At 43.9% G+C, this 25,203-nt stretch overlaps 1 protein-coding gene across 9 annotated transcripts in view; it reads right to left on the bottom strand.

Moving 5' to 3' along the window:
• Nucleotides 1-1,456: 1,456 nt before the first annotated feature.
• GREB1 (growth regulating estrogen receptor binding 1) overlaps nucleotides 1,457-25,203 on the bottom strand; it is a 161,471-nt gene continuing 137,724 nt past the window's right edge. For all 9 annotated transcript variants that reach the window (XM_029074341.2, XM_039912395.1, XM_039912398.1 and 6 more), the window contains 9 exons: nucleotides 24,130-24,272; nucleotides 21,466-21,627; nucleotides 16,583-16,787; nucleotides 9,715-9,889; nucleotides 9,101-9,319; nucleotides 7,703-7,838; nucleotides 5,169-5,369; nucleotides 3,353-3,491; nucleotides 1,457-2,201 (listed from right to left, as the gene is read on the bottom strand). In XM_029074341.2, the coding sequence (XP_028930174.1) occupies nucleotides 2,038-2,201; nucleotides 3,353-3,491; nucleotides 5,169-5,369; nucleotides 7,703-7,838; nucleotides 9,101-9,319; nucleotides 9,715-9,889; nucleotides 16,583-16,787; nucleotides 21,466-21,627; nucleotides 24,130-24,272 (1,544 nt within the window). In that variant the 3' untranslated portion in view covers nucleotides 1,457-2,037. The remainder of the gene's footprint in view (nucleotides 2,202-3,352; nucleotides 3,492-5,168; nucleotides 5,370-7,702; nucleotides 7,839-9,100; nucleotides 9,320-9,714; nucleotides 9,890-16,582; nucleotides 16,788-21,465; nucleotides 21,628-24,129; nucleotides 24,273-25,203) is intronic.

Raw genomic sequence — 25,203 nt, 5'->3', positions numbered from 1 at the left:
CTGAGAATCAGGTGATACAGCTTCCAATCCCAGCTCTGCCATTGAGCAGATGTGAGAATGACCTTGGGCAAGTCACTTAACCCCTCTGAGCCTCATTTTCCTCATCTGTAAAATGGAGATGAGACACCTGCTATAGCTGCCTTTTAGAATGTGAGCCCATATATGACAGAGACTCTGATCTGATTATCTTGTTTTTACCCCAGTGTTTAGCACAGTGCATAGCTCATAATAAGCACTTTATCAATGCCATAACGAACCAGTAGGAGAAAAGGTTAAGGAGACAGATACCGCTGAGCCTGAAGAAGACCAAGAGGTGACTTAAAAGCTAGCTTTAAGGATATAAAGGGCTACTATGGGGAAAAATACTGACCAGTTTTCATCTATGTGCAGAGAGAACCCACTGAGGTTTACACTGCAACAGGAGAGGGTTAGGTTAGCTAGAAGAACTTTGGAGTGCTCTAAGTCACACATTGTTCTTAGAGGCAGCCCTGCTTTCCCAGATCTGTATCACATTAATGAGTCAACAGAAAATGCATTACAAATTTTATTTATAAGCCTGGTGCAGACATGAATATTTCAGTTCATTAAAAAGTTTAAATTAGCTAATCAAATGTGGAAAAAAATGCACAAGACTATTTACAAGGGGCAAATAAATCTAAAAGTAAATTCTCATTCCAAAATAGGAATAATGAAATATACAAGGTTACCATTTTCTAATAAAATAATTCTGTAAACATCAACCTAAATCTCCAACACTCACTGAAATTCTTTCCTGGGGGGTGAGGGAAGGGGATAGGACAGGGGAGTTCTTTGTCAATTCTTTGGCACAATCCTGTTTAAACATCACCTTATTGCAATACGCATTTGGCAATGTTTCCAAAGTCAGGCAGGCAACAGAAAATAATACATTAGTTAAGAATACTATCCTTCTAAACACGTAAAAGGAGATGTTTGAAAATGCATATCCTTCACACATCTCTAAATACAAAACACTTCAATTCCATCTCTCCTAATATTCTAACAGGCCAGGTAAGTTTATTGTTGCAGGATTTCAGAGTGAGGAATAACTTGATTTTGGGCTTATGTGAGAGTCTCATATACATTTTCACTCTCTTTGATCTTTTCAACTGCTGTATTGAAATTGCATTGCTAGGAAACCATAAATTAATTCAGGGATTTGAAACCCTTTCTCATTTCTCATCAATCATTTTTCCATACCACCCAGAGATTTATTTAGAGAACAAATATAGCTCTTCCTGTCTGTTACTTCTCTTTACTGAGAATCCCAAAACAGGCACCATAACTTTCTATTTAGCATTAGAGAAGCAGCGTGGCTCAGTGGCAAGAACCTGGGCTTGGTAGTCAGAGGTCATGAGTTCAAATCCTGGCTCTGCCGCTTGCCAGCTGTGTGACTTTGGACAAGTCACTTAACTTCTCTGTGCCTCAGTTACCTCATCTGTAAAATGGGGAACAGTGCTTTGCACATAGTTAGCGCTTAACAAATACCACCACTATTATTATTATTCAGTCAGTATTTCCCTTTTAAGAAGAGTCTCTTCAATTACAGCTGCTCATAACCCACAATGAACTGTAAGAGCATCATATTTAATACGAAAATATTTGCTTTTACGTAACATTATCTTCTAGTCCAGGAAAACTTCAAAATGGTTATTTATTTTTAAATTGGTAGTTTCTAACTCTGGCCATTAGTATTTTAAACACTGCTTCTAAAGCTTCCATTTCCCCATGGGACAATTTTGATCGAAGAAATGCACGTCTCATTGCTAGCCGCTCTCCTTCTCTATAAATGTTCTCATCTTGTGAAATTCTAAAATTACGATGGTGTTCCTGGAGAGTGAGTCTTTAAAGGCTAATGAAACTGCAGGTTTTAACCATGGAAGTATAAAGATAACCTGATGGATAGTCCCCATAAAAAGAGACTTCCTAGATGATCCTGTTGTCAAAGGCTCTTGCAACTACGACGACTGTATTAGCATTCTGAAGCCACTGCTCTTGAAGGAAGCGAAGCAGTTCTTCTCAAATGTGGCGTCCGGTGAGAAAGAAAAGTGGCCTGTCTTCTTTGGCATTAGCTGTTTGGAATTCATCCCTCAACCGGAACTGCCACTCGTCTTCCAGCTCCAGGCGAACAACAGTCTGGCGGAGAGAGTTGCGATCCTGACAGATCACACATAAGGTGGCTCCTAAATATGGTTTGAGAATGAAAAAGAAAAATCAAATTAGTCGTCTAAGGATGAGGTTACAGTGACTGAAGTGAATTCAGCTTGTCATGTCACATTTTGTTCAGTTTCTACTGATTCATGGAAAATAGAAGGCAGAGCAATTGGAATGAAAATCAATTATATGCATGGTATGTGGAAGATGAGAGAGGAAAGGAAAGAGAAAAACAGTTTGGATGGAAAATAAGTAATGGATAAGGAGAATATGAATCATGGGTGTCTCTGCCCTGAAGTCTTTCATCATGATTACAAGCCCATGAGAGGGAAAGGGAATAGAACCAAGACTTCAGTCAAGATCAGACAGAATCATCTGCAGGTTAGATATTAGAACAATAAGCTTTAGGTCTCAAGGGTCATCTTGTTTTAAAAAACAGATAATGGGGTGGAAAGACAATTAATCATATTGATTGATCACTTCCCCTATGCAGAGTGCTGCATGAAGAGCTTGGGGAGTAAAAATAAAAGAGTTAGTAGACGTATTCCCTGTACACAAGGAGCTTACAGTCTAGTCAAGGAGGCAGGTAGACATCAATATAATTTATGGCTATGTACATAAGTGCTGTGGGACTTGAGGGTGGAATGAATAAAGGGTACAAATCTAAGTGCAAAGGTAGAGGGAGTAGGCCTCTTGGAGAAGATGTGATTTTAATAAAGCTACGTACGTGGGGAAAGTGGTGATCTGTCATACATGAAGGAGGAAGGAGTTCCAGTCAAGGGCAGGACCGTGAGGGTTCAGTGGTGAGATAGATGAGATTGAGGTAAAGTGAATAGATTGGTGTTAGGGGAGTGAAATGAACATGCTGAGTTGTATAGAAAATCAGTGAGGTAAGGTAGAAGGAGGTAAGGTGATGGTAAGGAGTTTCTGTTCCATGTGGAGGTGGTTGGGCAACCGCTATAGACCCTTAAAGAGTGGGGACACATGGACTGAATGTTCTGGTAGAAAAATGATATGGAGTGGGGACAGACAGGAGGCTGGGAAGTCAGCAAGGAGGCTGATGCAGGAGTCAAGGCATGAATCGAACAGTGATTCAACTTGGAATGGAGATGCTTAAGATAAAATGGAACACTTTTATTCCCACGGTACATACCTCCAGACATAATCATTCATCTCTTACCTTTTAGAAAATGAAACTTTTTCAGAAAACTAGCCACCACGAATGAATCACAGAGATACAACAAGAGTCCACTGAATATCAAATCAGTGCAGCTGATATTTAAAGAATGAGGACGAGAACTGACGTAACACACAGCAATCTGATGGAAGGGGAAATACAGAAAAATACCATTATTAGTTGCTTAGGGATATCCAGCAATATTATGCTCTCTCTCTTTCCACATACTGATATATTGAATTTATTTGATTTCAGTCATTTCAGGGTGCAAGACCAAAGCAAAAAATGGGAAGAAAATCATGTAAATAATATTGGAAAAGTCTGTACCCCACCTCAGATGCGCAAATATGGGCCAGTAAAGAGGGAGGAGTGTGGGGAGAAAAGAAGGGAGCCAGAATAGGCCTAAAAGAGGATGCAAGAGTAGGGAGGAGGAGGAAGCAGTGTTACCTAGTGGAAAGAGCACAGGCCTGAAGTCAGAGGACCTGGGTTCTAATCCCAGTTCCACCATATACCTGCTGTGTGATCTTGGGCAAGTCACTTAACTTCTCTTTGCCTCAGTTCCCTCATCTGCAAATGAGGATTCAATACCTGTTCTTCCTCCTACTTAGATTGTGGGTCCTATATGGAATGGGATTATCTTGTATCTACCCCAGCGCTTAGAACAGTGCTTTGTACACAGTAAGTGCTTAACAAATACCACAATTATAATGATGATCATTATTGTTAGAAGAACTAGTACTTATTAAATGCTTCCTGGTTACAAAGCACTGTAGTAATCACTGGGAAAGAGTATACAGTGGGAATTAGACATGGACTCCCCCTCAAGGGATTCTCAATCTATGAAAATATTAATGAAATAATAATAATAAAAATTGTGATATTTGTTAAACACTTTCATTTAATCGTATTTATTGAGCTCTTACTGTATACAGAGCATTGTACTAAGTGCTTGGGAAAGTAGAACACAACAATAAACAGTGATGTTTCCTGCCCACAACGAGCTTACAGTCTAGAGGCGGGGAGACAGACTTCAATACGAATAAATAAAATTACAGATATGTACATAAATGCTTTGGGGTTAGGCAGGGGAGAGCAAAGGAGCAATGCAGAAGGGAGTGGGAGATGAGGATAAGTGGGGCTTAGTCTGGGAAGGCCTCTTGAAAGAGATGTGCCTTCAATAAGACTTTGAGTAGGGGGAGAGTAAGGGAGAGTAACTGTCTGTTGGATCTGAGGAGGGACGGCATTCCAGGTCAGAGGCAAGACGTGGGCTAGGGGTCGGCAGTGAGACAGGCAAGATTGAGGCACAGTGAGAAGGTTAGCGCTTACTATGGGCCGGGCACCTTACTAAACATGAGGTTAGTTACAAGGTAATCAGGTTGGACAGAGTCCCTGTGCCACAGAGGGCTCACAGTCAATCCCCAATTTACAGATGAGGTAACTAAGGCACAGAGAAGTGACTTGTTCAAGATTACACAGCAGGTAAGTGGCAGAATCAGGATTAGAACCCAGGTCCTTCTGACTCTCAGGCCCATGCTCTATCCTCTAGGCCATATAATGAAGCAGCACTCAAGAGTGGGTCCAGGGCCTGTAACTTCTGTAGGGAGCCAGGTCAAGAGTTATATCAGTCTCTAGGAGGCAGGGGAAAAGGGAGTGCAGGGGGTGGGAGGACAATAATAAAGAAAGAGGGGATGATGACATTCTCTCAAGATTTGAACTGGGCAGAATTTTCAAAGATATATTCCTTAAAACAACTACAATCAGTCTCCCCAGTTCCAAATCAACTTTTTAGAGCTCAAATCTTAATTGTTTTGTAGATTACCTGAGGTCCTAAATTAAGATAACAGTCCACAGACAACACAGGGTGGTTGTAATTCTTCAGGGAAAGAGGGAAGAAGCGATGGCTGTGATACTGGAGGAATTTTTCCAGCAGGAGTTGAGCAGGAGCTGCGAGGAAAGTGTTTTTACTGTCAGGAGCACAGATATACTGAACAGGGGCAATGGACACTGGATTATCAGACACCTATGAAGGAAAAAAAAAAGGAAGAGCTCAAATACATTGAGGTGGGAATAAATACACACCAATCAGAGGATTCTGGGGGTACACTGTGGTGGACTGATACTGAAATAATTGATTCCAGGCTGGTGGGACAGAGGAAATGTGTTTGCCAAAGGTAAGCAATGCTCTACACCCCCTAGCATGATCAAGATAATTTTAATAACACATTTATGGATGTTGCATCTGAAAACTTGTTTGGAAAGGAGACACAAATTTAGACCTATATGTGACCAAGGAAGAAAGCCTTTCCATTTAAAAATTATCCAAAAGGTTTCTCTTGGGTTGACCCAAGTAAAAGGAGGATGATTTTATTTTCAGGATTAGAATACATTCAATGATACAATGGAGTTTTGTGCTGGGTATTAAATTTTATATGATGAAGATGATGACGTGAAGATGACAGTAAAGATGAAGGACTTCATTTGGAGTATTTAGATCCCTCTGCCTTAAAATAAACTAAATGCTTGTAAATGGTAACAGGACCTGGTGGGAATAGCAAGGGTTTGGGAAGCAAGAGACCTAGGTGTTTTTTAATGGTGTTTGTTATTATTATTAATAATAATAATAATGGTATTTGTTAAGTGCTTACTATGTGCCAAGCACTGTTCTAAGCACTGGGGTAGATAATAGGTAATCAGGTTGTCCCACTTGGGGCTCACAGTCTTAATCACCATTTTACAGATGAGGTAACTGAGGCACAGAGAAATTAAATAACTTGCCCAAAGTCACACAGCTGACAAGCAGGCAAAGCAGGGATTAGAACCCATGATCTCTGACTCCCAAGCTCATGCTCTTTCCACTAAACCACACGGCTTCTCAAAATATAGTGTGAAACCGCACCCGTGCACATTAGGAGCAACTGTGGAGAAAAGTGGCTAATGGGGACACCGATCCCGCTACCTCTCAAATACTAGGCGAACGCTCTAGCTTTTGAGCTAATTCTCCCAACCCAGTGCTTACTATGTGCCAAGCACTGTACTAAAAGTTGGAGTAGATACAAGACAATCAGTTTAGATACAATCCATGTCCCAAATGGGGCTCACAGTTTTAATCCCCATTTTACAGATATGGTAACTGAAAAGCGACTTGCCAACTCTGCCACTGAGCTGCTGTGTGATCTTGGGCAAGTCATGTATCCTCTCTGCACCTCTCCATCTATAAACCTCCCAGTCCAATGTAGGACGGGGACTATGTCTGAACTGATTTGTATTTACTCTACAGCTCAGCACAGTGATTGACACCTTGTCAGCAAGTAACAATACTAGAGCAAATTCATGCCACCATGTCTGCCAGAAAGTAAAGCTAAAAATTGAACAATAGCGAGCCTATGAAATTCTAAGGGGTTCTGGAGTTCTTCCCACATTAAGAATATGAGGAGGCTGACCATAACAAACAGAAATCTGATTTTTCTCTCTACTACTTAACAAAGAAAGGCTTTTTTTAGGATGTGATCTTTGATGCTATAATAGCACTCTGTTCTTCTCTTTGCATTAGCCCACCAAAGCCAATTTTTAGATTAACTTAACAGGGAAAGAGAAAAGGGATAAAACACATAAATCTCCTGAGTTGTTCATGAGCCTCAGCTAGTAGAAACATTAAAAAATCCTTCTCTATTTCTCCAGAATGTGATATGCCTTTAACACATCCTGGATTGGAGTCAGCAGGAAAGATGCCTTGCCATTATTATGCTAAAGAGCCCATTTCTCAAGTGTTAATTGTCATTTCTCAGGAAGAAGTTGTTAAAACCCTATCTGCTTATGGACTCCAGAGAAGTTGAAGCTGGCATCAATCCCACATAAAGATCACCTCCTATTTTTGTTGTTGTTCTACCTACTAATAATAGCAATAGTGCCATAGGGACTAAAGTGGATGCTCACTAATTCTTTTACCCCTCTGATGCCTCACAGTCCCATTATCACTACTCATTTTCCTTCTCAACTGCCAGCATCAGGCTTGGTACATGTCTGTAATCATTTTCTATCGGCCATCCACTTTATGGAGGTCACTATGAGTTGCATGAGTGGCAAGCCAGTGGAGGGGCTTGGAAACTCGGGGGAAGTATGGTCAAACCTGAATCAAAGCCTCAGAATTAATTCTGTACTTCCAACAATTTGATTAGTGAGCACCAACCTAATCTCAGTGAACATCAAGGTGGCTATTATAAGTTCTCTTTTATTGGGGAGATGTACCCCAAAGACCCAACTCTAGTTTAAAAGTGAAACAAACATTCAGGTGCCCTCATAGAGCAATGTAGAGCAATAGAACATAGGTGAGAGATTCTTTCCTACCACACTCACCTTGGATTTAATGTGAAAAGACCTGTGTCCTCCCACTGCAATTTGCTTCTTCATCACACTGAAGCGATTGAATCGACAGAGCAGCAGGCCGGCACTGTGGGCTCGTAGGTTGAAGTCAACATCATCGCACATAAATCTAACCGAAGGTGGAAGCAAATGTACTCAGTAAGCACCCTAAGGATTCTAATATTAAAGTCCTGAATTCCCAACCGAGCTGACATTTACACTAAGCATATACCGCATTCAAAGTTAGTAAAAAGAAATCAAATCCACAACACTAAATTAAAATGATCTCCTGACATTTCTCGTCAAGATTTCCTGTTTTCATTATATCCCTATTTAGATCATTGATATGTGCACTTCACATTAAGGTCTCCTGTAGTTTTCTTTTGAGAGAATTCTTAGCTTTGGCTTTTAAAGCTTGCATGAATGCAAAAGAGGGTGATTAAAGACATTCCCCTTGGCTGTCCTTCTTTAAAGATACAGAGTCTACATTCACGTGGGCTAATAACTTTGGGGAAGTGCTGAGTTGCACTAAGTAGAGCTTGCTCACGAGAAACCCAGAGATGTTTTAGGTCTTCATTAAACAAGAATTTAGAAACCAGGTAAAGACTACATTCCTGTCTTAAAAACCAAATTCAAGGAACTAAAAACGGAGGAGCAGCGGTGGAAGAGAGATTTGATTCCAGGATTAATAGAGGTATTTTCCTTCTACTAATTCATCCTAAAGAGAGCAGATAAGGAGTTAATTCTGATTCTTCCTATTGTATGTTTATATTCCCAAGCTCCTGGTACAAAATACTCTCCACACAGTAGGAGCCAGGAAATAGCAAACCTCATAAAACCACAGCCATTACTAAGCTCTTAAATACCAGGTCCCATGTCTACCTCACTTTGTGTAGAGACCGGCCTGGCCCCTCTTCTTACTGGAAGGAGCCTGGCCCCTCTTCTTACTGGAAGGAAAGTACAGTAAATGCACCACTGATTGTCTTATCGTAATGTTGGTATTTGTTAAGTGCTTACTATGTGCAGAGCACTGTTCTAAGCGCTGGGGGAGATACAGGGTAATCAGGTCATCCCATGTGAGGCTCACAGTTAATCCCCATTTTACAGATGAGGTAACTGAGGCACAGAGAAGTTAAGTGACTTGCCCAGAGTCAAACAGCTGGCAAGTGGCAGAGCCGGGAGTCAAACCCATGACCTCTGACTCCGAATCCCAGGCTCTTTCCACTGAGCCACATTGCTTCCCCAATCATTCCAGGTCCTGGGAACCATATAATGCCCCAATCAGCCAGTGGTACTTATTGAGAGCTGTGTGCAAAGTACTGTACTAAGCACTTAGCAAGCTCCCTGTCCCCAATTAGCTTATTGTCTAGCGGCCTCCATTTGCTAACTCACCTGTTCTGGTTATATTGAACGTTCTGTGTCAGATCTACATTCAGGATGAGAAAATCATGGATGTGACAGCGAGAGAATGGCTCCCGGATCTCACCACTGCTCATTTTACTTGACCACTTCCTCATCCCAATAACAGCATAGTGAGTAATGTTGGGAGTTGCTTCAATGTGCTGCAGAATGTGCTTTAAGGAAACGTTTTTTTCTGACCATAAATAATCCCTAAAAATATTAAGAAAACAAAAAAAAGGCATCAGAGTGTAAGAAGTACACATTCCTTTATGTCCCAAAACTCCCAGCCTAAAAGGGCTAAGCAGGGGAGCTAATGTCTCCCACACCAGTCATAACAAGTTAACTAAAAAAAGTTATTGCTTTTATTATGAAACATTAAGAATCCACTAGCGGTTACAAAAAGAAAAAAACTGTGGGTCTATGGTAAGTGTCTTCATATTTCAATATTACAAAAATGATCAACAGCAAGACTCACTGGAGCAATATTTGAATCAGTTTATGTGGTAAAAATTTCCAGGAAAAACATTATTCATTTATTTTTCCTTATTGTTAATGGAGTTGGAGAAGGATTATTGGGAAAACATTCCTTTTCATTTATGTTTTACCTGCTTCTTTCTCCTGCACAATCAACGTCAATAGTATTCCACATGACACAAGAGTCATCTGAAATGACAATGAAAGGCCAGATATCCTGGGGTTTAATACCCAGCTCCTCCTGCCTGTTGCGTTCCAATTCCAGATTGTGATAGGAGAGCTCCTTTATTAGGAAATGTGCGGCACCTGAAACAAAAATAGATCATTTTACCGCATATCCATTCATTAATTCAATAGTATTTATTGAGCGCTTACTATGTGCAGAGCACTGTACTAAGCGCTTGGAATGTACAGTTTGGAAACAGAGACAATCCCTGCCCAATGACAAGCTTATAGTCTAATCGGGGGAGACAGACGGACAAAAACGAGACAACATAATCATGATAAATAGAATCAAGGGGATGTACACCTCTTTAACAAAATAAATAGGGTATATCATTCATTCATTCAATAGTATTTATTGAGCGCTTACTATGTGCAGAGCACTGTACTAAGCGCTTGGGATGAACAAGTCGGCAACAGATAGAGACAGTCCCTGCTATTTGACGGGCTTACAGTCTAATCGGGGGAGACGGACAGACAAGAACGATGGCACTAAACAGCGTCAAGGGGAAGAACATCTCGTAAAAACAATGGCAACTAAATAGAATCAAGGCGATGTACAATTTATTAACAAAATAAATAGGGTAACGAAAATATATACAGTTGAGAGGACGAGTACAGTGCTGTGGGGATGGGAAGGGAGAGGTGGAGGAGCAGAGGGAAAAGGGGAAAATGAGGCTTTAGCTGCGGAGAGGTAAAGGGGGGATGGCAGAGGGAGTAGAGGGGGAAGAGGAGCTCAGTCTGGGAACGCCTCTTGGAGGAGGTGATTTTTAAGTAAGGTTTTGAAGAGGGAAAGAGAATCAGTTTGGCGGAGGTGAGGAGGGAGGGCGTTCCGGGACCGCGGGAGGACGTGGCCCAGGGGTCGACGGCGGGATAGGCGAGACCGAGGGACGGTGAGGAGGTGGGCGGCAGAGGAGCGGAGCGTGCGGGGTGGGCGGTAGAAAGAGAGAAGGGAGGAGAGGTAGGAAGGGGCAAGGTGATGGAGAGCCTTGAAGCCTAGAGTGAGGAGTTTTTGTTTGGAGCGGAGGTCGATAGGCAACCACTGGAGTTGTTTAAGAAGGGGAGTGACATGCCCAGATCATTTCTGCAGGAAGATGAGCCGGGCAGCGGAGTGAAGAATAGACCGGAGCGGGGCGAGAGAGGAGGAAGGGAGGTCAGAGAGAAGGCTGACACAGTAGTCTAGCCGGGATATAACGAGAGCCCGTAATAGTAAGGTAGCCGTTTGGGTGGAGAGGAAAGGGCGGATCTTGGCGATATTGTAGAGGTGAAACCGGCAGGTCTTGGTAACGGATAGGATGTGTGGGGTGAACGAGAGGGACGAGTCAAGGATGACACCGAGATTGCGGGCCTGCGGGACGGGAAGGATGGTCGTGCCATCCACGGTGATGGAGAAGTCTGGGAGCGGACCGGGCTTGGGAGGGAAGATGAGGAGCTCAGTCTTGCTCATGTTGAGTTTTAGGTGGCGGGCCGACATCCAGGTGGAGACGTCCCGGAGGCAGGAGGAGATGCGAGCCTGAAGGGAGGGGGAGAGGACAGGGGCGGAGATGTAGATCTGCGTGTCATCTGCGTAGAGATGGTAGTCAAAGCCGTGAGAGCGGATGAGTTCACCAAGGGAGTGAGTGTAAATGGAGAACAGAAGAGGGCCAAGAACTGACCCTTGAGGAACTCCAACAGTTAAAGGATGGGAGGGGGAGGAGGCTCCAGCGTAGGAGACCGAGAATGATCGGCCAGAGAGGTAAGAGGAGAACCAGGAGAGGACAGAGTCCGTGAAGCCAAGGTGAGATAAGGTATGGAGGAGGAGGGGATGGTCGACAGTGTCAAAGGCAGCAGAGAGGTCAAGGAGGATCAGAATGGAGTAGGAGCCATTGGATTTGGCAAGAAGGAGGTCATGGGTGACCTTAGAGAGAGCAGTCTCGGTAGAGTGGAGGGGACGGAAGCCAGATTGGAGGGGGTCTAGGAGAGAATGGGAGTTAAGGAATTCTAGGCATCGATTGTAGACGACTCGTTCTAAGATTTTGGAAAGGAAGGGTAGTAGGGAGATAGGACGATAACTGGAGGGGGAAGTGGGGTCAAGAGCGGGTTTTTTTAGGATGGGGGAGACGTGGGCATGTTTGAAGGCAGAGGGGAAGGAGCCCTTGGAGATTGAGTGGTTAAAAATAGAAGTTAAGGAAGGGAGGAGGGCAGGGGCGATGGCTTTAAGAAGGTGAGAGGGAATGGGGTCCGAGGCGCAGGTGGAGGGGGTGGCACTTGCGAGGAGGGAGGAGATCTCCTCTGAGGATACTGCAGGGAAGGATGGGAAAGTAGGGGAGGGGGTTGTTGGGGGGGGAGGGGAGAGGCGGAGGGGTGACTTTGGGGAGCTCAGACCTGATCGTGTTGATTTTCGTGAGGAAATAGGTGGCCAGATCATTAGGGGTGAGAGATGGGGGAGGGGGAGGAACAGGGGGCCTAAGGAGAGAGTTAAAGGTCCGGAACAATCGGCGGGGGTGACGGGCATGGGTGTCGATGAGGGAGGAGAAGAAGCTTTGCCTGGCGGAGGAGAGGGCAGAGTTAAGGCAGGAAAGGATAAATTCGAAGTGTGTGAGGTCGGCTCGGTGCTTGGACTTTCGCCAGCAGCGCTCAGCAGCTCGAGCATAGGAGCGTAGGAGGCGGACGGAGGAGGTGATCCAGGGCTGTGGGTTAGTGGAGCGAGAGCGGCGGAGGGAAAGGGGGGCGAGAGAGTCGAGATGAGTAGAGAGGGTGGAGTTGAGAGCGGAGACCCGCTCGTCGAGAGTGGGAAGAGAGGACAGGGCGGCAAGGTGAGGTGAGATGCTATTGGAAAGACGGATGGGATCAAGAGAGCGGAGATCTCTGTGGGGCAGTAGCGAAGATTTGCAGGGGGAGGGAGTGTGAGAGATGAGGCAGGTGAGAAGGTTATGGTCAGAGAGAGGGATTTCAGAGTTGGTGAGTGAGGAGATAGTGCAGCGGTAGGAGATGACGAGATCGAGGGTGTGACCGAGTCGGTGAGTGGGCGCGGTATGGTGGAGGAGGAGGTCGGCAGAGTCGAGGAGGGATAGCAGGCGGGCGGCAGAGGAGTCGTCGGGTACATCCGTATGGATGTTGAAGTCTCCAAGGATCAGAGTGGGCAGAGAGGAGAGGAGGAAGGTGAGAAAGGGGTCAAGGTGGTTGAAGAAGTCGGAGGTGGGACCGGGAGGGCGGTAGATGACGGCGACAAGTAACTGGAGTGGGTGGTAGAGGCGAATGATATGGGCTTCGAAGGAGGGGAAGGAGAGGGAGGGGCGAGGAGGGATAGTGCGGAAGCGGCATCGGGGCGAGAGGAGGAAGCCGACGCCTCCTCCCTTACCGGTGAGTCTGGGGGAGTGGGAGAAGGAGAGGCCTCCGCCGGAGAGAGCGGCGGCGGAGACCGTGTCTTCGGGAGAGAGCCACGTTTCCGAAAGGGCGAGGAGGAGGAGAGAGCGGGAGAGGAAAAGGTCATGGATGAAAGGTAGCTTGCCTGTAATAGAGCGGGGGTTCCAGAGGCCACACTTGAAAGTAGCTGTGGGTGCAAGGGGAGGAGGGGGGGAAGGGCGGGGGGAGGGGAGGGTTTGGATGGGAAGGAGGTGGCGGGGCCCTGGACGAGGAGAGGGGGATGAGGGGTGGCGGTGGGACAAGAGGACTGGGATGGGGCGTGGGTGGGGAAGAGAGAAGGGGGGAGGGGGTGAAGAGGGGGTTTGGTGGGGGGAAGAGTAGGGGGAGGGGGAAGAGGGGTAGCGCTGGTAAAGTGGGGTTCTAGGGCGGGAGAGAGGAGGGGGGGAGGAGACAGAGGAGAGAGCGGGAAAGAGCTGAGCGAGAGAGGGGAAGGGGAAGGGGAAGGGGAGGATAGGAAGGGGCGGGAGGGGGGAGAGGGGGAGGAGGGACATGGCGAGGCCAGAGAGGTGGGTGGCAGCACTGACAACAATAAACAGTAATAAACGAAATCGGTAATATAGCAACATGATACAATATGATACAATACAGTGGTGCTAATATAGCAACATGATACAGTATGATACAATATAGTCGTGTTAATAAAAGGGGTGATGACCAGGGTCGGGGGTAGACTCGATTAAGGGGCGACCTGATCAAATTCAAAATCTGACGACAATAAACAATAAAAAGCGACATCGCAAATATAGCAACATGCTACAGTAAGGCACACTACAATAGTGTTAATAAGCAGGCGATGACCAGGGTCGGGGGACGAGCCGACCCTACCCGATCAGACTCAAAGTCAAGCGGCTAGCGGCCGAGAGAGTCCCAGAGCTCATGACCAAATAACCCTGTGGCGGCGGGGGGGCCCTGAGGTTGTCCGGGGTGGGTGGCGGCCGTGGGCAGAGAAGCAGCGTGGCTTAGTGGAAAAAGCACGGGCTTGGGAGTAGAGGATATGGGTTCTAATCCCTGCTCTGTCATTTGTCAGCTATGTGACCTTGGGCAAATCTCTTAACTTCTCTGTCCCTCAGTTACCTCATCTGTAAAATGGGAATGAAGACTCTGAGCCCTACATGGGACAACCTGATGACCTTGTATCTACCCCAGCGCTTAGAACGGTGCTTGGCACATAGTAAGCTGCTTAACAAATACCAACATTTGTATGCTTAGAGAGAAATGCTCTAAGTCCATGGGCTCCTACCTTTCCCCCTGCTCTGATTCTTGCTCCTGCTACTGTCCCTGTCACATCAACAGATACCTGCTCCTGCCTAAACTAGACACACTTTCCAAGAGTTGGTCCTGCCCCCTTCTATGCTCCATCTGTCTGGTGGTTTTCTGGCTCTCAAGCCCTAGTCCCCCTGTTTCCTTAGCTTCTGTCTCCTCTTCCCCAGTGATCGCTTCCTCTTTGCTGTTAGTCACACACCCCAATCAATCAATGGTATTTATTAAGCACTTACTACTGCAGAGTACTATACTAAGCACTTGAGAGAGTGCAATACAACAGAATTAGCAGACGTTCCCCTCTCCGAACGAACTTACAGTCTAGAGGGGGAGATGCCCAATGCTCTGACACCTGGTCTGTGTCTTTGGTAAATCAGTTCTTCCAGCCAGTCACCACCAGAGAGCTGCTTGTGAGTCAGAGCATCCAGCACTGTCCCAGATGGAGACAACTTCTCATACATATGTACACACACACATATATACATTTGTATATGTGTTTACATTTCATATTGTGATTGTTTAGGTCTGAGGAAATATCATTGTCAAGAAGCTAGTGCTAACTCTAGTGTATTCTGTGGGTGGGTCCCTTCCTTGGAAAACTTCATATTATCCCGGCCGAGGAAGGTAGGAGATTTACCTCATCATCCTGCTCCTCTGACAGCTTTCACTAGCCCTGGCTACTAATCTGCTCACTCTCATTGAGCTCCCCGATTCATACAAATCCTGGGAAGCAGTGGAACTATCCTAAACACTACTTTTTCCAATACCATATTGACTATACATTGACTCATTCATCCATTATTTTAAAGTGAATCCAATGTATACTACAAATTCTCATGCCAGAAAAGAAATAATAGAAATTATAATAATGTTGGTATTTGTTAAGCACTTACTATGTGCCAAGCACTGTTCTAAGCACTGGGGTAGATACAAGGTAATCAGGTTGTCCCACATAGGGCTCACAGTGAAACAGCGTGGCTCAGTGGAAAGAGCATGGGCTTGGGAGTCAGAGGTCATGGGTTTGATTCCCGGCTCTGCCACTTGTCAGCTGTGTGACTGTGGGCAAGTCACTTAACTTCTCTGTGCCTCAGTTACCTCATCTGTAAAATGGGGATTAAGATTGTGAGCCTCACGTGGGACAATCTGATTACCCTGTATCTACCCCAGTGCTTAGAACAGTGTCCTGCACATAGTAAGCGCTTAACAAATACCAACATTATTATTATTATTATTGTTCATATCCATTTTACAGATGAGGTAACTGAGGCACAGAGAAGTTAAGTGATTGCCCAAGGTCACACAGCTGACAAGTGATGGAGCCAGGAGTAGAACCCACAACCTCTGACTCCCAAGCCCATGCTCTTTCCACTAAGCCACGCTGCTTCTCCAACGTAATAAAGGTATTTGCTAAACTTGTGAGGGCGATATTTTTTTTCGAGGAGGTTCTGATATATCTCTCCATCAAGTGTATTTATTGATCACTTACTGTGTGCATCTTACTAAACACGTGGGAGAGTACAAAATAACAGAGTTAGCAGACATGTTCCTCATCCACAAGAAACTTACAGTCTAGAGGGACTTTTGATCCCTAGTTCTCTCTACACAACATGTAAACCAGTAATTGACCCATCTGTTTCTGACTGCTGCTTCAAAGCTTTACAGCTTATCCAGCCTGTAACTCCTATCTGACTAAACTTGCTTTCCTATGGCCCCTTATGCAACATCCATCCTCTCTACCTCCTCTGAGACCAACTCTTCAAGGCATGCTGTTCTTTCTCCCTACATATTCATATTGACTACGTTTATCTGCTTATCATCCTCTTTGATTGTAAGCACTTGATTCAAATGCTGAGTACAATTCATCATTCACAGTAAGTGCTCAGTAAATACCACAGTTGATGATTTTAGGGTAAAGGCTGTATCTACTGTTTAATGTTCCCCAAATGCTTAGAACTGAGCCTTGAACCTTGAAACGCTGATGTCAGTTAACATATGGGAAGATGAATATTGAATTTCAGAAGTCAAAAATAGGAAAATTCTTCTGCTGAGCACTGGACCATCAAGTTCACAATTTTTTTTTTTTGAAGGAAGAGCAGTATTCTTTATACCTACCAACGCCAGCACTGTTGAAGATGCTTGGGAGAACCAGCATGATGTGATTTGGCCAATACTTCTTATAGATTGCCATTTCATACTCTTTGACCACTAAAACATGTAAATGACTAGCACCATCCATTGCATGATATAGGTTGAAAAGTCCATGTTCATGGCGACCAGTTGTTGGAGTGAACGTAGGACTTTTTATATATTCTTGACTCTGTAAAGTGTAAGGAGGGGAATATCAAGCATACAAATTCAATTCCTTAATTAAAATCTAATAGCATACTCAGCAGAAGATGTTCACACAAATTCAATCCCACATACACTACCCCATTCGTGATCTACTAGTCCCCTTTTGGATGTGCTGATGTAAGTCTCTGAAGTAGAATCCATTTTTAACAAGCAATATGAGGAGGCAACATGATTTTAATATCGCTTATAACTCATTCCAGGTGCTTCCTATATCACGTAATTTATTTTTCCCAAGAATATATTTTTTTTTCCCCCGTAAGTGGCAACCTCAATCATAACGACAGTAGAATTTCTGCATCATGGCATAGTGAATCACGGGCCTTGGAGTCAGAAATTCATGGGCTCTAATCCTGCCTCTGCCTCTTGTTTGCTGTGTGGCCTTGGGAAAGTCACTTCACTTCTCTGGGCCTCAGTTACCTCATCTGTAAAATGGGGATTGAGACTGTGAGCCCCATTTGGGACAGAGATTGTGTGCACCCCAGCTCTTAGTACAGTACCTGGCACACAGTAAGTGCTTAACAAACACCACAGTTATCATTATTATTTCTTGAGGCTGAATTTCATGCGGACCTAGTGCCAGAAGGGAAATAGTGGTGGCTGAGAGGAGATGGAGAAGAGACTCTATATCAGTGGCTGAAAACTTAAATTAGCCCTGAGATTCTCCATCAGGATCATCATCAGTTGTATTTATTGAGCATCACTAGATGCAGAACACTGTGCTAAGAGTTTGGGAGAGTGCAACACAACACATAGTAGACACATTCCCTGCCCACAATGAGCTAACACTCTAGAAGGGGAGACAGACAATAATATAAATAATTTTCCATTGCTGAGAAGACTGGGATGGGTATGGGTAAACCCCCATGTTTCAGATAGACAGAGAAGGGACTGAGGGAAGGAGTCAGTGAAGGAAGGGAGAGAGAAAGGGAGAGAAAGTTGGAGAAAGAGATAGAAAAAGAAATACAAATACCGAGAAGGGAAAGAGAGAGACAGAAAAGGAAGAGAGGAGCAAGACTGTATTAGTGGAAGAAATTATTCGGGTTAGCAGTTTTCCATTCTTTCACATGACATTCATTCAATTGTATTTATTGAGCACTTACTGTGTGCAGAGCACTGTACTAAGCACTTGGGAAAGTGTAGCTTACCACCTGTGTGACTTTGGGCAAATCACTTAACTTCTCTGTGCCTCAGTAATCTCATCTGGAAAATAGGGATTAAGGCCGTGAGCCCACGTGGGACAATCTGATTACCTTGTATCTCCCCCAGCACTTAGAACAGTGCTTGGCACATAGTAAGCACTTAAATACCATTATTATTATTATTAGTATTATTACAGTGCAACAATAAACAGACACATTCATTCAATCATATTTATTGAGTGCTTACTGTGTGCACAGCACATGAGGGCTCCCCTCTCCATAACACTATATGAGCACCAGGGTTTCCCAGTGTCTTCCCCACACATGCACGTGGAAAGCCCTCATTCCCTAGCCCCTGGTGGACATCATCCTTTCTGAGCCTGAATTCCAAAGAAGGTATCTCAACAAACACTTTTGATAGAAGTGATGAGAAGAGGGATTACAATTGCGTTTTATAAGAACCAGGAAGAAGTGTGGTCTCTCAAGAGGAAAGCAAAAATGACAATGGCAATCTTGACATCTGGTAAAGTATTAATGAGGGGATCCAGCTCCATGGGAACTAAGAAGGGCTGCCAGCCACTGAACTGTACTTTCTCAAAGCATTAATCCTAGAATCCAGAAGTAGGGGGCTATACAGCTGTGGTATTGTGTTCCCATTTTGTGGGGACAGAGGGGGAACCTACCTTTATATCTTGGAAATCCACATTCTCCTGCCACTACAGACAATTCTGTTGCCAAATTGTACATTCCAAGCGCTTAGTACTGTGCTCTGCACACTGTAAGTGCTCAATAAATATGACTGAAGGAATGAATGAATACAGACAGCATTCTGAAGTTTCATGGAAATGAATTGTCACTTTCTCTTCACTCCATCCCCTGTCTTCCATGTCTACCACCTCCTTTATCTCTTCTCTCCACTGTAAGTTCCTTGTAGGCAGTGATCCTGTCTATCAACTCTTTTGTATGGAATTCTTCAAAGGGCTTAGTACAGTGCTCTACACACAGTAGGCATTAATAACTATTGTACTTGTTAAGTGCTTACTATGTGTCAGGTACTCTTCTAAGTGCTGAAGTAGATACAAATTAATCAGGTTGAACACAGTCCCTGACCCCATGGGGCTCACACTCTGAATCCACATTTTACGGATGAGGTAACTGAGGACAATAATAATAATAATAATAATAATGTTGGTATTTGTTAAGCGCTTACTATGTGCAGAGCACTGTTCTAAGCGCTGGGGTAAACACAGGGGAATCAGGTTGTCCCACGTGGGGCTCACAGTCTTCATCCCCATTTTACAGATGAGGGAACTGAGGCACAGAGAAGTTAAGTGACTTGAGAAGTGAAGTGACTTGCCCAAGAACAGACATGGCAGACACGTGGCAGAGCCAGGATTAAAACCCAGGTCATTTGGACTACCAGGCCTGTGCTTTACCCACTAAACCATGCTGCTTTCTGTAAATACCATTGATTGATATCTCTTTTCCTAGCCTTGCTGTCAGCTTTCCTACTACTGACTACTTGCATATTTTGAGCACTGACATGGACTTTTCAGTTGTTGGATTTTTTTTAACCTCTCCACACAAAGAGATATTTGACCTCTATGTTCTTTTTGTTTTATTTTTCTGGTTCTACCTTTTGCTTTTCCCCCAGGTTTTCAGAAGAAAATGGAAAAGACTCTCTGAACCCTTCCTAAACCACTCTGGATTAATCAAACTCAATGATGACTTTCAGAAAAAGGTGAGGCCACAGTGGTGTTTGCTGCTGTTGAGGTGTCAGGGATATTCACTTTGTGACCACATAGCGTATTTCGATCATATTTATTGAGCACTTACTATGTGCAGAACACTGTACTAAGTGCTTGGGAAAATACAGTACAGCAACAAACAGACACAATTACTGCCCACAATGAGTTCACAGTCAAGAGAGGGGAGATAGACATCAATACAAATAAATGCACATAAGTGCTGTGGGGCTGGGAGGAGAGAAGAACGCAGGAAAGGGGAGCTTAGTCTGGGAAGCCCTCTTCTAGGAGATGTGCCTTCAGTAAAATTTTAAATGGGGAGGGGCTGGGGAGTGGGTGGGAGTAATAGTCTGTTGGATTTAACAAGGGTGGAGGTTCCAGGCCAGAGGTAGGTCATGGGCTGGGATAGGCAGTGAGACAGGCAAGATCAAGGCACATTGAGAAGGTTAGCATTAGAGGAGCAAAGCATGTGGGCTGGATTGTAGAAGGAGAATAGCAAGGTGAGGTAGGAGGGGGAAAGGTGTTGGAGTGCTTTAAGCCAATGATGAGGAGTTTTTGTTTGATGTGGAGGGGTTTGAGCAACCACTGGAGGTTTTTGAGAAGTGGGGTGACATGCCCTGAATGTTTTGGGAGAAAAGTGATCCTGGCAGAAGAGTATAGTAAGGACTGGAGCGTGCTGCTGGGCACAAGAGTCCAGGGGGATCAATCAATACTGCAAAAACAACTCTCACACATGTCCTGCTGGCAATAGGACTTAACTTTCTCCTTAACACTTGGTATCTGAGCAGCTGTCCCCCAAATCAATCAATGCTATCCATTGACACGGTGCAGAATACTGTACTCAGACTAGAGTAGACATGGTCCCTGCCCTCAGGGAGCTCAAGGTCTAGTGGCAAGAGGTCAGGAAAGGTGAAATTGTGTTTTCATGGGCCCACTTGCACACTAAGGAATTCTCTTTCAAAGATAACTCACACTCATGGACACAGATCCCCTGTTGACAGAGTTCTCTTTGAAGCAAAGACTATTCTATGCTGAGAAGCAGCGTGGCTCAGTGGAAAGAGCATGGGCTTTGGAGTCAGAGGTCATGAGTTTGAATCCCAGCTCTGCCACTTGTCAGCTGTGTGACCATGGGCAAGTCACTTAATTTCTCTGTGCCTCAGTTACCTCATCTGTAAAATGGGGATTAAGACTGTGAGCCCCACGTGGGACATCCTGATTCCCGTGTCTACTCCAGCGCTTCGAACAGTGCTCGGCACATAGTAAGCGCTTAACAAATACCAACATTATTATTCTACACGGTACACAGTCTTCCTTGTCCTGTCACCATTCATTCAATCATATTTATTAAGTGCTTACTGCATGCAGAGCACCATACTAAGTGCTTGGGAAAGTACAATACCACAATAAAGAGTGACACTCCCTGCTCACAATGAGTTTACAGTCTAGAGGAGGGCGACAGACGTCAATACAAATAAACAGACATCGATAAAATAAATTAAATTACAGATATATACACAAGCGCTATGGGGCTGGGAGAGGGGAGAAGAGCAAAGGGAGAGAGTCAGGATGACACAGAAGGGAGAGGGAGATGAACTGTGTTCCCCTGTCACCTGAGCCTCAAATATTCATAGCAGCTGGGTCAGTGTGCCCTTTCCCTGAGGAAATTTTTTCCCAATAAGTGATAATTGCCATAATATCATCAGATCAATACCAGCCTCGCTGAGGTTTGTGTGAACCGGAAATCTAATTATCTACTTACCTTATCTGTGACGAGGGGAAGTCTCATACTCTCCAGTTGGCCTCCTGGGTGACTGAAGACAAAATGGTGCTCTTTTGATTTAGGTATGATAAAATGAAGCTGGATTTCCTCTCCTAGCATGGAGTAAGAAAAGGCAAAGGCATGCAGGGAAGATTCAAAGAGCTGAGGCCAAGGGAATGGGAGGGGAGGGAAAGAGAGAGTAGGGGAAAGGACAAGAGCTGATCATTAGGGTCCAACTACACATGCCAGTAACACACAAGTCTCTTAAGTTATCACTACCTTTATGCTGGGCAAAACCTACAAATTCTGGAAGACAGAATCAGTGCTAGGTTGAGGTGTTCACTGGGCAAAATCTCTTCATATAAAGTCCATGCTGCTGTTCAATAGTTTATGCTACATCTGTTACTATAGCTTATTTATTTCATGTCTGAAAGCTAGCCTCACCTACTTACATATTATTGAATACCTGTCTCTACTGTATATAGTTCACTGTCTTCTGCCAATATTATATTCTGAGCTGAATGTAATCATGTAGTTATATCCAACCTATTTACAGGATTCCAGAACAAATTTGCAATAGGTGCTTGGTGTAAATTCTAAATCATAAAATCAAAGGCCTAGAAGAACCCTTAAATTCTATCCCCTTTCCTCTTCTGGAAGACGAAATCCTAAACCAAGAGAAACGATTGTTGGTGCAAATTCTCAATCATAAAATTAATGACTTAGAAAAACCTTTTAGTCCAATGCTCTTCCTTCCTCTGGAAGATGAAATCCTTAATGAGTCAAGATAAATGAAACATAGCTCAGAGAAAGAGTCCGACCCTGAGGGTCAGAGGACCTGGGTTCTAATCCCAATTCTGCTACTTTCCTGCAGTGTGACCTTGAACAAGTCACACTTTTCTGGGATTCAGTTTCCTCACAAGAAAAATGGTCTTCCTTCTACTTAAATTAAACCCAGTGTCTAACAGGCACTGTGTTCAACCTGATTAACTGCTATCTACCCCAGCACTTAGTGTAGAACACATAGTAAGCACTTAACAAATATCATTATTATTGTCTATCCCAGATTTAAAATTCTCCAAGGATAGTGAATCCACTGCATATCTTGGAAATCTATCTCAATGTTTAATAACCTTAAACAGTTTTTCCCTTATTTCTAATGGAATTTTTCCTTATTGTAATTTTGGCCCATTTGCCCTCATTTAAGCCTCTGCAAAGATTTCAAGCATATATCTGTTCTCTCCTCCCCACCCTACATCATTTCACTGGAAGAAACAAAAAAAATTTTCTAGGTTGCTTTGGTTCATTTCATTCTCTTTTTAAAGACTTCAAACTCCCATAAATAAATTTGTATTGAAGCACAAGATGACTCATAAACCTATATATTAATAACCATATAATACACAGACTGCAGTGTAAATTCAACCAGGCGGGAACATTATAGTCTTTTTTATAAATAAAACTATGGAATTTTAAAAGAATTTACTAAATGCTTAGAGTTGGGTAACTACAAGGTAATCACATTGGCCAAAGGCCCTTGTCCCTTATCAGGCTCCATTTAATTACCATTTTATAGAAAAGGAATCGGAGGCCTAGAGAGGTTAAGTGGCTTATCCAAGGTCAAAGAGCTAGCCAGTGGCAGAACCGGAACGAGAACCCAGGCCTTCTGACTCCTGGGCTCATGCTCTTTCCAGTAGGTCACACTGTCTCCCCAGTTTAAAAAAAAAATGAGATTCAGGAGAAGCTGATCAAGTTTGTAAATGACTCACAATTTAATGAGCTCTAAGTGCGGATTCACTGAATTGTGTCATTATTTGTTATTCTCTCTATTTCTTGAATCTCAGTTGAATTAATGTTTGCCAGGCTCTACTACCTTTCTATTTTGAAAATAATAGGCAACTTTGTCAAGCTTTCATCAGTAATACATTAGACTGAGGAGAAACTTATTAAACTAATTCCCATTCAAGTGGAAATTGAAAACTCATTAAAATGGGAATGTTTCTGTGATTAGTGAGTTTGGATAGACTGAGTACTTTTCTTTAGTGCCAAAATCAATGCATAGTCAACTCCCAGTGGTTAAGGCAATTAACCATTAATTAGCCATTAATTGTGCACTTTTTGCCTTTGCCTGACAACAGTGAGATTGCTAAAGCCTGACAGCATGGGAGATGTAGAATTCAGAGGACTGGATAACCCACAGACTGAATAACCAGTTTCTAAGGGCAACAAATGATATAGAGTATCAGAAAGACAAAGCATTGGGCTAAAACAAAAGTGAGTTCCATCTATAAAGTCCTCTATATTCACGTTCTCTCAGCTTGACACAAATGCTCATGATCAGAGATGTCAACTTGTTGTTTTGCAGAGGTGAAAAAGGGGTAGGGATTTTAGTGGAGGGAAGGGCTGGGAGGGGAAAGGCTTCCAAGAGCTAACAGGCCACCATTTTGGATCCTTTCAGCCCTGATTGGAAACTCTCAGGTCTGGTCAGAGACTTCTGATGAGTGAGGCTGGGACTCCTGCTCAAAAGCTATGGGAGGCAAATGCCCCAATGTCCCCATTGCCTTGACTCATAAGACTTCTCTACCGACTCTGTGTTTTTAGGTAGTTTTACTTGTACGGTTACTAATGTTCAACTTAAATCACTGGAAATGAGATGTGACCTACCTGGTACCGTGGGTTAAAGCCCATGTACTGGTGACACTGTTCACAGTGGTGGTATGTATTATAAGCCGCATATTTAGATAATCTCATTCGGGTTGTTTGGCGCCGCACGTACAAATCCTCTTGTTTTCTGGCCATTGACTGATCTGTATAAGATGCCCTATGGTTATTAGCTACAGCAGAATAGAAGACATCCCCCAACCCATTTTCTCATACTGAAACCCAGTGCTCTAACTTTAATAAGCCAGGGAGAGTGTGTTAGCCATATTTATTGAATAAAATTAATTTATTTTGGTATCTGTTAAACACTTACTATGGGTCAAGAGAAGCAGCATGGCGTAGTGGATAGAGCATGGATCAAGGGAAGCAGCATGGCATAGTGGATAGAGCATGGGACAAGGGAAGCAGAATAGCGTAGTGGATACAACATGGGGCCCGGGAGTCAGAAGGTCATGGGTTCTAATCCAGCTCTACCAACCTGGGCAAGTTGCTCCTGTTCTCTGTGCCTCAGTTACCTCATCTGTGAAATGGGGATTGAGACTGTGAACCCCACATGGAACAGTGTCCAACTTGACACTGTTTGTATCCAACTCAGCGCTTAGTACAATGACTCTTGTTTTCTGGCCATTGTTTGGTCTATAGAAGATGTCCTATGGTTTTTAGGCTACAGAAGAACAGAAGATATCCCCCAGCCCATTTTCTCCTACTGAAACCCAGTGCTCTAACTTTAATAAGCCAGGGAGAATGGGCCAGCTATATTTATTGGAAAAATTAATATTAAGCATTTAACAAATGCCATCAAGTACTGTCTAAGTGCTGGGGTAGATGCCAGTTAATAAGGGTGGACATGGGTGAATGTCCCCCTGGTGTCAGAGGCTCATCAACACTACGAACAATACTGTGGGCAGGTGGGACAGCTCTGCTCTCTCTCTCTCCCTTCCCAGCTCTAGTGAGAAGGATATTTATTGAGCACTTGCTTTATGTTAAGGACTGTTCCTATTCTATGTAAGCACTGGAGTAAATATAAAATGCGCACCAGTCTGCTTAGGATGGGACTGGAAGCAGCAGAGAGAATGT

Source organism: Ornithorhynchus anatinus, chromosome 1 (assembly GCF_004115215.2).
Source record: "Ornithorhynchus anatinus isolate Pmale09 chromosome 1, mOrnAna1.pri.v4, whole genome shotgun sequence".
Taxonomy (NCBI): domain Eukaryota; kingdom Metazoa; phylum Chordata; class Mammalia; order Monotremata; family Ornithorhynchidae; genus Ornithorhynchus; species Ornithorhynchus anatinus.
The sequence above is the reverse complement of the archived record's forward strand: the minus strand, read 5'-3'. Positions and strand labels throughout refer to the sequence as shown.